Source organism: Saccopteryx bilineata, chromosome 1, assembly GCF_036850765.1.
Source record: "Saccopteryx bilineata isolate mSacBil1 chromosome 1, mSacBil1_pri_phased_curated, whole genome shotgun sequence".
Classification (NCBI taxonomy): domain Eukaryota; kingdom Metazoa; phylum Chordata; class Mammalia; order Chiroptera; family Emballonuridae; genus Saccopteryx; species Saccopteryx bilineata.
The window spans coordinates 373,557,213-373,570,087 of NC_089490.1; the positions used below are offsets into that span (position 1 = coordinate 373,557,213).

The 12,875-nt window shown below is 33.7% G+C and overlaps 1 protein-coding gene across 2 annotated transcripts in view; it reads right to left on the bottom strand.

Moving 5' to 3' along the window:
• KIF18A (kinesin family member 18A) overlaps positions 1-12,875 on the bottom strand; it is an 86,282-nt gene that overhangs the window by 61,670 nt on the left and 11,737 nt on the right. For both annotated transcript variants that reach the window (XM_066251165.1, XM_066251166.1), the window contains exons 2-6: positions 9,858-10,231; positions 6,666-6,823; positions 3,840-3,944; positions 3,097-3,207; positions 758-955 (exon numbers count right to left, since the gene is read on the bottom strand). In XM_066251165.1, the coding sequence (XP_066107262.1) occupies positions 758-955; positions 3,097-3,207; positions 3,840-3,944; positions 6,666-6,823; positions 9,858-10,182 (897 nt within the window). In that variant the 5' untranslated portion in view covers positions 10,183-10,231. The remainder of the gene's footprint in view (positions 1-757; positions 956-3,096; positions 3,208-3,839; positions 3,945-6,665; positions 6,824-9,857; positions 10,232-12,875) is intronic.

A 12,875-nucleotide genomic window follows, 5' to 3' on the forward strand; every position in this document is an offset into this window, starting at 1 on the left:
TCTATTTTCAAAAGGGTCCTCAAATCATTTAAAAATATTCCATAGTAAATTAAAATGCAACATTTTAAAGAGTTTACAGTAATTTTCCTAAAGCATTGGAGCCTGTTTTGAACTTAGAATAATCATATATTAACTTCAAAATAGTATCTTTTTTTACAAATCAAGAAATCATCAAATATGCTGTTTTTAGTAAGCATGTCTGGTATATAGTGGATGTAAAATACTTTAAATGTCCCAAAGGCATCTAGTAAACATTATTCTCTTAGGTAATTATATTTTATATCTTAAGTCCCTCTTCCTCGCTAAAAAAAAACACCACTCTTTAATATTTAACAGAATTTTACAGTATATAAAATACTAACCAGAGAGATTTAGTTTTCCTAAAAAGTGTTTTGTGTCTTGGTGCCAATTCAATTATGCTTGTTGTGTATAATGCTAACTTTAAAAATCAAGTTAAAAATAAGAAATAAAAAAGTACAATCAAATATTAACTATCAATCTGATATTCAATACTTTTCATTAAACAAATTCTGGTTATAAAATGAGAAATTAAAAAAAGATGGAAGCATAGCTTTATTTGGCGTACTAGGCTCTCTGAGATCTTTGCTCTGTATTGAGCAAAATTATTGATATGCTCTTAAAATTTCATTAATATTAGACCTTTAAACAAAATTAGTATATTAAATAGTACTTTTCTGGGAATTATACATACTTCAATATTTCAAAATATTTAAACAAATAAACATATAGTTCTTACCTTTGTATCTGCTAAAGCATTGATAACATTCCCAAGGGCTAGAAGTGATCGATTAATATTAGTGCCTTCTATAAACCGGGTCCCTTTAGCATTGGTAGCACTGGCCCTCTCAGACCCTGCCAGGTCAATGAGCGACATCTTGGCAATTCGGACGTTTTGATTGATACTTGCTGTTTTGTCTTGTTGTCGCAAATAAATCTTTTTGAAATTGCAGAATGGAGAACAGGAGAAGATTTTACAAAATTAAAAGAAAAAAATATTTTATTTTTAAAAGAGCATGAAATCAAACTTATTTTCCTTTTTAAAACGATCCAAACAAGGTATTATCTGACTTGGCTGATAATTACCAAAGTTGAGAAAACTTGTAAAATAAAATGTGCACCAGATGGCAAATAACTCATGGCCCGACAAAAGGTAAAAAAACTATCATTTATATCCTCATAACCCTTGAATCAGAACAAGAGATTACCAAAGATGATGGTGGGGCAAGGTCCTTCTAGAAATAATGTTCCTCAGAAAACACTAAAGGCAGGGGTCAGAATGCTTTGCATATCTGCAGGGACTGTTCGCAAAGGAAAACTGAATTCGAATGTTGACCCATATTAAAGAGTAAATTTACTCCAGTTCCCCATATTGTTGTAATTTTAATTAAAAAGGGAAACATAAAAGATAGCAAAATAAAGAATACTCATCATTGTTCAATGGTCCATTAGAGCAAAGCATAACTTATTCAATTATTTAAAGGTACTTTTTGTCCTTTAAATGAAATAAATTTGGTGGCAAATGTAAAAGAGGAGGGAAAAGTTAGCTACTAATCCTTTATAAAACCTTTCTGCTAAATTTTCTTAAAAAGCAGGGTCTAAGACAATCTGGAAAACTTGGTGTCACAGACATTTCTCTCAAGACTACCAATAAATGAAGAGTCAGTGGTAAGAATAGAAAAGATTAATAAAATTTTGTGGGCTGTAGACTTTCTGAATGACTTGATTGCCTCAGATATGACTTCTTTCAACTGTAACAATTTCTATAAAATGAGTTCTATATAGCATAGTCCAGAATAAAGCTATATAATCATTTTGTTTTAACAGGGCTAGAAACTGTAAGAAATAATATCTAACCTATGCTTTAGTTCTTTCTAGAATTATATCCCTAAAAAGCACTGGATCACTGAATGGCTGTTCCTTAAGGGATGCAACTACTTTACATGGTCATTGTGATGAAATCTTTTAAATAGTGAATCGGTAACTCTCCAATTCATTGGTTCTGTACATCTAGATCTATAAATAAGGTGACCAACTTTTTTACAATAAAAAGACAAAAATAAATTGAAGAAAACAATATCGTAAATAAAAGAAACATTTTATTCATTGCAACAATATACTATGATAAATGCATAATAAAAACATTTGTAATATTTTATATTGTAATTGTGCTTACATGCCTATTAATTTTTAATAATAATTGTAAGAAAAAGTACTCATTTAGATACAAATACATCATATGCAATGGATCGACTCTGCATTAATCAAACACGGTCAGTTACAGATTAGTCTTCCAATATCAAAAAGGAGGACATGTAGGAGGACACTTTTCAAGGGAGGACGGAACTTACAAAAGAAGGACTGTCCTCACTAAAGGAGGACGATTGGTCATCATACTATAAAGAGAAAGTTTGCTCTGAATATAAGAATATGTTTTAGAAATGTTAAATATTTTCACCAACTTAAAGAAAAAAATAAACAAGCCTGACCATGCGGTGGCGCAGTGGATAGAGTACTGGACTGGGATGTGGAGGACCCAGGTTAGAAACTCCCAGGTCGTCAGTTTGAATGCGGGTTTACCTGGTTTGAGCAAGGCTCACCAGCTTGAGCCCAAGGTTGCTGGCTTGAGCAAGGGGTCACTTACTCTGCTGTAGCCCCTCCCATCAACGCACATATGAGAAAGCAATCAATGAACAACTAACGTCCCCAACAAAGAATTGGTGCTTCTCATCTCTCCCTTCCTGTCTATCAGTCCCTATCTGTCCCTCTCTCTGTCTCTTTCTGTCTGTCACAAAAAGTAGAAAAAAATACACAAGAAATAAATCTCTAACACTTCCATTCCACTTTTTTTATCCCACATCTTTACACAATAAAAATACACATTTCTGATTCACATCACCTCAATTCTAAATACTCTCGACAGAATCTTCCCCAAACTGCAAAGTAAAAAAGAGCTGACAAGTAGAAAAGTTCAGAGATGAGAGATGAAGACATTTTTTTAAAGTGTGATAATTACCATGAATTTGGCTTCATTTATTTCCAATTTAACTTTATGAGTGGTAGTGTAGTGGCCGTTACCTGGAAAACAGCATGAGAACGAGAAGACGTAGCATTCACTTCCGTAGGATGTTGTGTCCTGTTTCTGTTCCCATTATCCAGTAACTGTAAAATTTCCTCTGAGGATTTGGGCTACAAAAGTTTAAAAAAAATATATATATATATACATAAATTAGACATCTGTCCTTAACATTTTAAATAAACTTTCAACAAGCAAGAAGACTTTTAAAGATAAAATAGAAGGTAAAAAAATACTTTCTATAATTTAAATCCCATTAAATATTGACTATATATTATTTGCTTAGTACTCTAGGTGTTACATGAGAAATAAAAGATAAAATCTTGTCCTCTGAGGAGATAAAATATAAATGTATTAAGTAGAATAATAAATGATATTAAATGTTAAAGTGCATTTTAAAAGAAAAGCTCATTTAATTATTTCAAAGATGAGATTAAAGATATACTGATTATTTATCTTTGCACTTCATTATTTTTTTCTTTTATTTTTAAGATTTGAGATTTTATTTATTCATTTGAGAGAGAGAGAGAGAGAAAGAAAGAGAGAAGGGGAGAGGAGCAGGAAGCATCAAATCCCGTATGTCCCTTGACCAGGCAAGCACAGGGTTTCGAAACAGCGATCTCAGCATTCCAGGTCAACACTTTACCCACTGTGCCACTATCGGTCAGGAGCATTATTTTTCTTCTTTCTCAAACATAATGGAAAATAAGTAAATGGCTAAACCACACTTGCTATTTGAACATACCTGATGTAAAGTCAAGCCTTGAACAACCACCCCTCTTTGGGCATCTTCCCGGACAGCAAGTGGCTTTGAATTTCCTAAGAGGTCACGAATCTGTTCATTATATACCTTAAAATAATAATAAAAAAAACTGCTTTAGCACTGATGTTAAAACAATAGTGATAATATCACTTACAGCCATACATTGCAGATTTAGGTTTACACTAGTATTTTATCTTAAAGACTAGTATTTTATCTTAAAGAACAGCAGCTCATTTAGTTCATCTCATCCATTCTATCTCATGCTAACATTAATTTTCTACCCTCTGAGAAAATAGAAGAGTTTAATTACCGAGGATTGAAATCGAAACGTAAAGTTGAGTCATTATACCGTTACCCCATAATTCCTAACAAGGATTTTGGTGAAACAGAAATAAGATAGCTGGAATTGCCTTTTCCTATTTCCTGGAAATACACAGGGCACACAGTCTTGGGAAATTCTAGTGGCTCTGAAATGTAAGTTATATGGAGGTAGTACGGTTCTCACTGGAAAAGAGATTTATTTCATGATGCCCAAGTAATCCAAACTTTAAATTTTACAGGTCAAAAGTTAAAGAAAACCCACACTCAAGGATGAATGATATTTATACCACTTACCCTTTAATTACTTAATTTTAACATGTAATTCTTAATGATAAATTCCATAATGGGACCACCATCCCACCATTTGAATGAGGCCCTACGAAGGTCAGTGATTTATCCACGGTCACAAGGAGAGTAGCAGAGCAGAGACTGGAGCCCGAATACCCTTGCTCTACTGCATGGGGACTGAACACACAAAATAATGTATACAAATAGTATTATTGACCTAATTTTATGATTTACTAAGGTACTAAGTTTTCTACTTGCTAACCAAATGACAACTATAACTGGTATTTCCATGTTATAATAAATAGCACTAGTAAAACTTTTTACAATGATAACCATTATTAAATATAACAAACTCTTAAAAGTAGTAAAATATTGAGATTTTTTTTTTTTGGTTCTTATTTTTCTGAAGCAGCAGTCACTTTTCTAATGTGTCCCCTTACCCACTTAAATCATACAAAAAATACAAACAGAACAATTACTCTCAAGCCAGTCTATGCATTTGCATCACCTGGGAGCTTTTAAAAAACACAGATGCCTCAGCCACAGTCCAGACCTATTAAATTAAAATGTACAAGGGGTGAGCCCAGGCATGTCTATTTTTAAAAAGCCCCACTGCCAATTCTGGTACACAGCCTGAGTGGAAAACCATTAGATTAGAGAATATCTTACCAATAATAAAATGAAAGTAGATTAAAAGATAGGAAAAACAATTTTTCCAGTTATGAGGGGATCTAAGGAAGAAATAATGAATACTGCTATGCTCTTTCCTAATTATGTTCAGGTCAATTCTTTTCAATACTTAACTATACAAAATGAGTTTTACTTCTCTGTTATCTTCAAGTTCTATAGACTGACAAGAAAATTTTTAGCAACATATATAATTTTAATGAATGTTGAAATGTGAAGGAACTCTCTCAGTAGGAACCTAACTATAAGATATCAATAAAAGAGCTGTGATTAGTAGAATTTTCTCTGACACCACAAATGAATAGGCAGTAAAAAGCAGGGATTTATATTTCTGCACTGGTTTTTGAAACACTATCTGAATGGAAAGTGAGAATGCCTGCCATTAAGTTATGATTTGTTGAACATCAGCTATTGTTAAGAGGCCTCCCAGAATGATGGGGTATGTCAAAAGGACCCAAAGAGACAGCATGAAAGCCTTGACTGGCTACATCTGGCACAATTTGAGCATACAAATAAATAATTACAGAAACGAAATATAATCTATTGAAAAATGTTAAGAATCTATGAGTCCACACTGATAAAGAGAATCTTTGTTACAGTGGACAGCCAATAAATGAATGTTGAAGAAATGATGAAATCTGAAATCATGTACCATCATGACAATTGATTGAAGCAATACTAATAGATGAAAGTTTGAGTAAGAGGATACTTATATTTTCTCCCTACAATGTACTTAATAAATATAACAGGTAAAGTAGTCTCTTGACAGGGAAGAAACTTGGCGGCCACCAGTATAATGAATTTGATCAAAGTTAACATAGCCAGTAATGGGACTAACTAACCATATAAACCTCTTGGATGTCACAAGAACACAAAGTCACTTCTGTGATATTTCTGCCAGTGAATAACCCAAATCTAATTGTAACAAACCCAAACTAAGGGTTTATGACAGCAACATAAAATATAAAAAAGAAATCCAGACTACGGAGCTAGGACAACTGAATGCAACTAAGGATCTGAGATTTTCTTTTCCAATAAAAGGCATTATTAGAATCACTTGCAAACTCCCTTTAAGGCCTACCAATTAGATAACAGTGAATCATTGTTAATTACCTGATTTTGATAGTCATTTAGTGGTTACTTAAGGAAATTTCCAGTATCTAGAAGTCTGTACCTTATGTAGTTAAAAAAAAAAAAAAGAAAAAAAGAAAAAGAAACACATATACTTACACAGAGAGAAAGCAAAGAAGTAGAATGTTAACTTATAGGGAACTGGGGTGAGGGTATTTGGAAGCTCTTTGTACTTGCTACCTTTCTGTAAGCCAGAATTATTCAAAATAAACAACAGGAAAAAATAAGATACATCTTAGGTACTTAAGACTAAAAATTTTAAAGTTATATATTAATGAGAAAGTTCCTGTATGATAGAATACTTTGAATGAAAATGGAACTTCTTAAAGAAAGATTTCTCAGTACTACTGATTAATCTATAGAATGATATTGCCAACTTACCTCCAGATAAGAAACCGCAGTAGTACATACTTTCTCTTCTTTAATCTCATCCATGGATTTGTAAAGGTCTAACAAAGTTAGATACATCACTCCAGGTTCAGTGGCTGATCCTAGCATTGTGTGAGTCTTCCCAGCTCCAGTGGCACCATATGCAAGTACTGAGTATTTATGAAAAGGGATCAAAGCTCTTCATTAGGACATAGACCATTACTACATCCACTGTCTACCGGATCGTTCCATCTGGCTATGCTGAACAGTAACTTTAAACTCAACAGATCCAAAATTAATTTATAGCCTTATCTTTAAAACCTGGCAATGTTAGCACAAATCTACTCCTAATTCTGTATTCTCTCTTTTGATTAATGGTACCATCATTCACCCATCTGCACCTCCCCCCACCTGCTAATTCGGCAACCTTACAAATTTTAAGTGATCAATTATCAGTGTCACTGTTAGACTCAATCTTCTTTAAACCATCATGTAGAATTCATAGTTATTTTTATGAAAAATAAAATCTGAATATGTTAATCTTTCTAATACTTCCACAGTCCTACATGAGAAAGTTCAAATTCCTCGCCTTGGAATATTATTAGGCATTCTAAGAGAGGGTGCCTGGTTACCATATTTTTTGCTCCATAAGATGCATTTCTTTCCCCCCAAAAGTGGAGAGGAAAATGCCCATGCATCTTATGGAGGGAATGTTCATTTTTTTTAGTTGCTGCGGGTTCCCAGACAACTAGAAGAGTATTTGAACATAAAAGTCTGTTCTCGCCTGACCAGGTGGTGGCGCAGTGGATAGAGCATCAGACTGGGATGCATAGGACCCAGGTTTGAGACCCCGAGGTTGCCAGCTTGAGCGTGGGCTCATCTGGTTTGAGCAAAGCTCACCAGCTAGGACCCAAGGTCACTGGCTTGAGCAAGGGGTTATTCGGTCTGTTGAAGGCCCACGGTCAAGGAACATATGAGAAAGCAATCAATGAACAACTAAGGTGTCGCAACAAAAAACTGATGATTGATGCTTCTCATCTCTCTCCATTCCTGTCTGTCCCTCTCTCCTACTCTATGTCTCTGTAAAAAAAAAAAAGTCTGTTCTCATTTGTTAATTACAGTGCTAATGATTGTTAATACTGCTGTTGAGTTTACATTGTTGAAATATTATTGTGGTATATTTTATTAGATATTTTAACAACCATTTGGTTCAGAATATTTTTTTTTTCTTATTTTCCTCCTTAAAATCCTAGGTGCATCTTATTGGTCAGGTGCATCTTATGGAATGAATAATACAGTCTCTCTAGTCTGTTTCTTCCTTGCTGCTGTTCCCTTTCTATTCCACTGCCTTTGTCTTGGAAAGTTGCTCTAGTTAATTCAATTGGGAAACTTCCATCTGTTCTAAATATTCAGCACAAATATCAGTTTTCTGTGTCTCCCCCTGACAGTAGAAATAAATGTCTACTCCCTCATTTGAGCCTCCGGGTAGGCCACACAACCTCCTATTCTAGCACAATCACACTGTATTTCCAACTGTGACCTCTACCCAGACAGGGATCACATATTCTTTGCACCCAGCAAACCACCGGGTGCAAAACAGGTACTCAGTATACGTTTGTTGAGTGAAATAAGTTCTAGATACAAACTATTTATAAAATTCCTTTTCAAATTTTACACAAATTACTATTTTAACAATCCTATCTAGTACCAAATAAAGGTGATTTTTTAAAATCAAATGCAAAAAAAAAAGTCCACATGCGGTAAATACCCATCACAATATGCAGCTAATGTAGTAATTCCTCATATTATTACTTATGAGAATATTTGTATAAGTTAAATCTCTTGGTTAAGCTAAATGTTAACAAACTTTATACTCTTCAGTAGAATGAATTAAACTGATGTATGTCGCATTTTGTTCTATTTTATGTAAGCCCATAGTATATCAAGAAGTCTTAAGACAGCTGGATAAGAATATACATATAAAGTCAAGTCGAAGAAGAAACCAAAGATTCAGTAGTAGTTTGGTAGTTTTTCAATTAGTGTCAATATATTTTTTTTAAATCTCTAAAGAAAATACCAAGCTTCATGAATGAGAAAAAGAATATATGCTAAAAATTAGAATCACAGCACTTATAATCAATAAACCACATTCCATTCTTGCTTGACCAAGAGGGTAAGTCTGTAAGAAAACTGAGTAAACCTGACCAGTGGTGGCAGAGTGGACACAGATTCAAGTTGGGACACTGAGGACCCAGGTTCAAAACCCCAAGGTTGCCAGCTTGAGCACAGGCTCACAAGCTTGAGCACGGGGTCACTGGCTTGAAGATGGGATGACAGACATGATCCCAAGGTCGCTGGCTTGAGCCCAAGGTTTCTGGCTTGAGCAAGAGGTCATTGGCTCGGTTTAAGCCCAAGTTAAGGCATGTACAAGAAACAATCAATGAACAACTAACGTGCCACAACTATGAGTTGATGCTTCTCATCTCTCTCCTTGCCTGTTTCTCTAAAAAAAACCAACAAAATAATCCCAAATGAGTCAGTGAAAGACAGTAAAACGTTTTATTTTTGGTGTGTCTTAAAGAAAATGTCAGATTGTGGCAATATCAAAATGTAAGCTATTAATAATGGGGTTAAGTGCCTTAAGCTTGAAATACCAGTCTTTTGCATATATCTCTTTCTAGGAGATCAACATGACCATTTGAAAGACAAATCATTATAGTTCTATCAAGAGTACTAGACATGTCTTTTGGGCTGAAGATTACCCAATCAACATGGGCTTTTAACATTTTTATTTTAAGATATTGTAAATAAAATGGTGCTATAAAGAAAATGCCAAGTGTTCAGAAATGTCTGACTATTCCACAGGAATAGATAGCTGATTGGGCAAACAGTAGAAGTACTTATAAGTACAAACTGAAAAATCTGGTATCAATTTCAATAAGCATTTGCTTTACAACAAGATATTGAAACAATGATTGTCTATAGGGACTGTAGCAAGACCGTGAAAGAGAAAGTTTCAAAAATGATGTTATACATGATGACTAAATTTCAAATAAAGTTCGTATTTACAGTGAAAACCTTCTGAACTTAAGAACTTTTAGCAAACATGTACCTTAAAATTGATTATATTTACAAGAAAGGGCCAAGTCAATGTCTCTAAACTAAAATCAGAGGGGAAAATTAAACCCCAACTGAAATAATTACCTGTGCAATTATATCCATTCAAAAAACTCCGAAGAATTGGCTTAGTAGTGTGTTCAAACACTTCCAGCTGAGTTGAAGTTTCATCAAAAACAGCATCAAATACAAATTTAAGATCCTTATTTGGTCTTTTTGTATTATCTCGATTTGCAGTTTTCTTTCCATGGAAAAAGCTGATTTCTTGCTGTTTGGGATCAAAAACTAGAATATGCTTATCTACAACATGGGCCACTTTATGAAATCCAACTGCCTTCTCCTTTGCATTTTCAGGACGCACACGAACAACTACTTTCATGTGGTGACACAAGTCTTCCTCTACGACGGACATTGCTGATTATCTTGATTCTTTTGTTTTCTATGAATGCATAAATACTTCTCTAAAATGAAGAAGAAAAATAAAGTATTAATATTACTTCTACTTGTATAAAAAATGACTAGCATGTAGTAGTCATTTAAAAAAAGTGTTAGTTCTGTTCCACTCATATGGTAAATGTTACTGGAAATACATAAACAGTTGACCTTTGAACAACAAGGGACTGTACAGTATGGCCCACTTATATATGTTTTTAAAAATAAATACTGTAAATTCATATTCTCTTTCCTTTTGATTTTCTTAACATTTTGTCTTTATCTTACTTTATTATAAGAATACAGTACATGATTCATACAAAATATGAGTTAATTGACTGTTTATATTATTAGTAAGAGTTCTATCAACAGTAGGCTAATAACGAAGTTTTGGGAGAGTCAAAAGTTATATGTGAAATAAGTCAGACAGAAAAAGTTAAGAACCATACGATTTCACTGATATATGGGATATAAAACCTTCCAATGGTTCTTCATCTTATACAGAGTATAAGTTGAAGTTATTTAATGGTCTATGTTTTTTACTTCATGTTTTATTGCTCTCTCCTTTGCTCATTCCATTTAAACTAAAACTCTCATTAAAATTACGTACCCAAGACCACACCTAAGGAACACAGAGGCCACACCCATTGGACTCCAGTAGCTAAAACCTTCTTATACAGACAAAATGGGAAGGTAGAGAAATGCAACACAAATGAATCAAGAGAAATCCCCAGAAAAGGACCTGAATGAGTCAGATATAACCAAATTACCAGATGCAGAGTTTAAAATAATGATTATAAGGATGATCAAAGATCTTAGAACAACAATAGATGGTCATTACAAACACCTAAATAAAGACATAGTATGTAAAAAAGGACATTGAAATAATAAAAAAGAATTAGTCAGAAATGACAAATACAATATCAGAAATGAAGACCACAATGGAAGAAATTAAAAGCAGCATGGACGAAGCCCAGGATCGAATCAATGAGTTAGAAGACAAGATAAATGAAGGCATGGAAGCAAGGCAGAAAAAAAAAAAGGACTGAAAAAGTCTGAAGAAACTCTAAGAGAGCTCTGTGACAACATAAAGAGAAATAACAATAGCATCATAGGGGTTCCTGAAGAAGAAGACAAAGAACAAGTGACAGTAACTTTGTTCAATCATATTATAGCTGAAAACTTCCCTAAATTATTGCAGGAACAAGTCTCACAAGTTCAAAAAGCACAGAGAACTACATTAAAGAGAAACCCAAAGAAATCTACACCAAGACACATCATAATTAAAATACCAAACCTAAGTGATAAAGAGAAAATATTAAAAGCTGCTAGAGAAAAAAAAGTTACTACCTACAAAGGAGCCCCCATAAGGATAACATCCTACTTCTCAACAGAAATACTTGAGGCCAGAAGGGAATGGCAAGAAATATTCAAAGTAATGCAGAACAAGAACCTACAACCAGGACTACTTTATCCACCAAGGCTATCGTTTAAAATGGAAGGAGAAATACAAAACTTCCCAGACAAAAAAAAACATCAAGGAATTAACTACAACCAAACCAGTGCTGCAAGAAATGTTAAGGGGCCTGTTGTAAACAGATCAAAGAAGAAAAAGAATATAGCAAAAGAGGAATACAGTTTTAAAGAATAAAATGGCAATAAACAACTACATATCAGTAATAACCTTAAATGTAAATGGATTAAATGATCCAATCAAAAGACATAGGGTAGCTGTGTACATAAGAAAACAGGACTCATACACATGAGGCCTACAAGACACACCTTAAAACAAAAGATGCACATAGACTAAAGGTAAAAGGATCAAAAAAAATATTTCATGCAAATGGAAATGAAAAAAAAAGCTGAGGGAGCAATACTTATATCAGACAAAATGGATTTTAAAACCAAGACTATTGTAAGAGATAAAGAAGGTCACTACATAATGATAAAGGGAGCAATCCAACAGAAAGATATAACCATTATATATATCACGTACCTAATATAGGAGCACCTAAATATATAAAGCAGACTTTGATGAATATAAAGGCCGAGATCAACAGCAATACTATAATAGTAGGGGATTTCAATACCCCAGTAACATCACTAGATAGATCCTCAAGAAAGAAAATTAACAAAGTAACATCTGACTTAAAGGACACAATAGATCAACTCGATTTAATAGATATATTCAGAACCTTTCACCCTAAAGCAGCAGAATATACATTCTTTTCAAGTGCTCATGGTACATTCTCTAGGACAGGCCACATACTAGAATACAAAAGCAGTCTCAACAAATTTAAGAAGATTGAAAGCATATCAAGCACTTTCTCTGATCACAATGGCATGAAACTAGAAATCAACCACAATAGAAAAACTGAAAAATACTCAAACACTTGGAAACTAAATAGCATGTTACTAAATAACAAATGGATTAACAATGAGATCAAAGAAGAAATAAAAGAAATCCTAGAAACGAATGATAATGAACATACAACAACTCAAAATTTAAGGGACACACAAAAGCAGTCCTTAGAGGAAGTTCATAGCATTACAGGCATACCTTAAGGAGCTAAACAACTAGACCCTGCATGTAAAAGAACTAGAAAAAGAAGAGCAAGTAAAGCCCAGAGGTAGTAGAAGGAAGGAAATAATAAAGATCAGAGCGGAAATAAA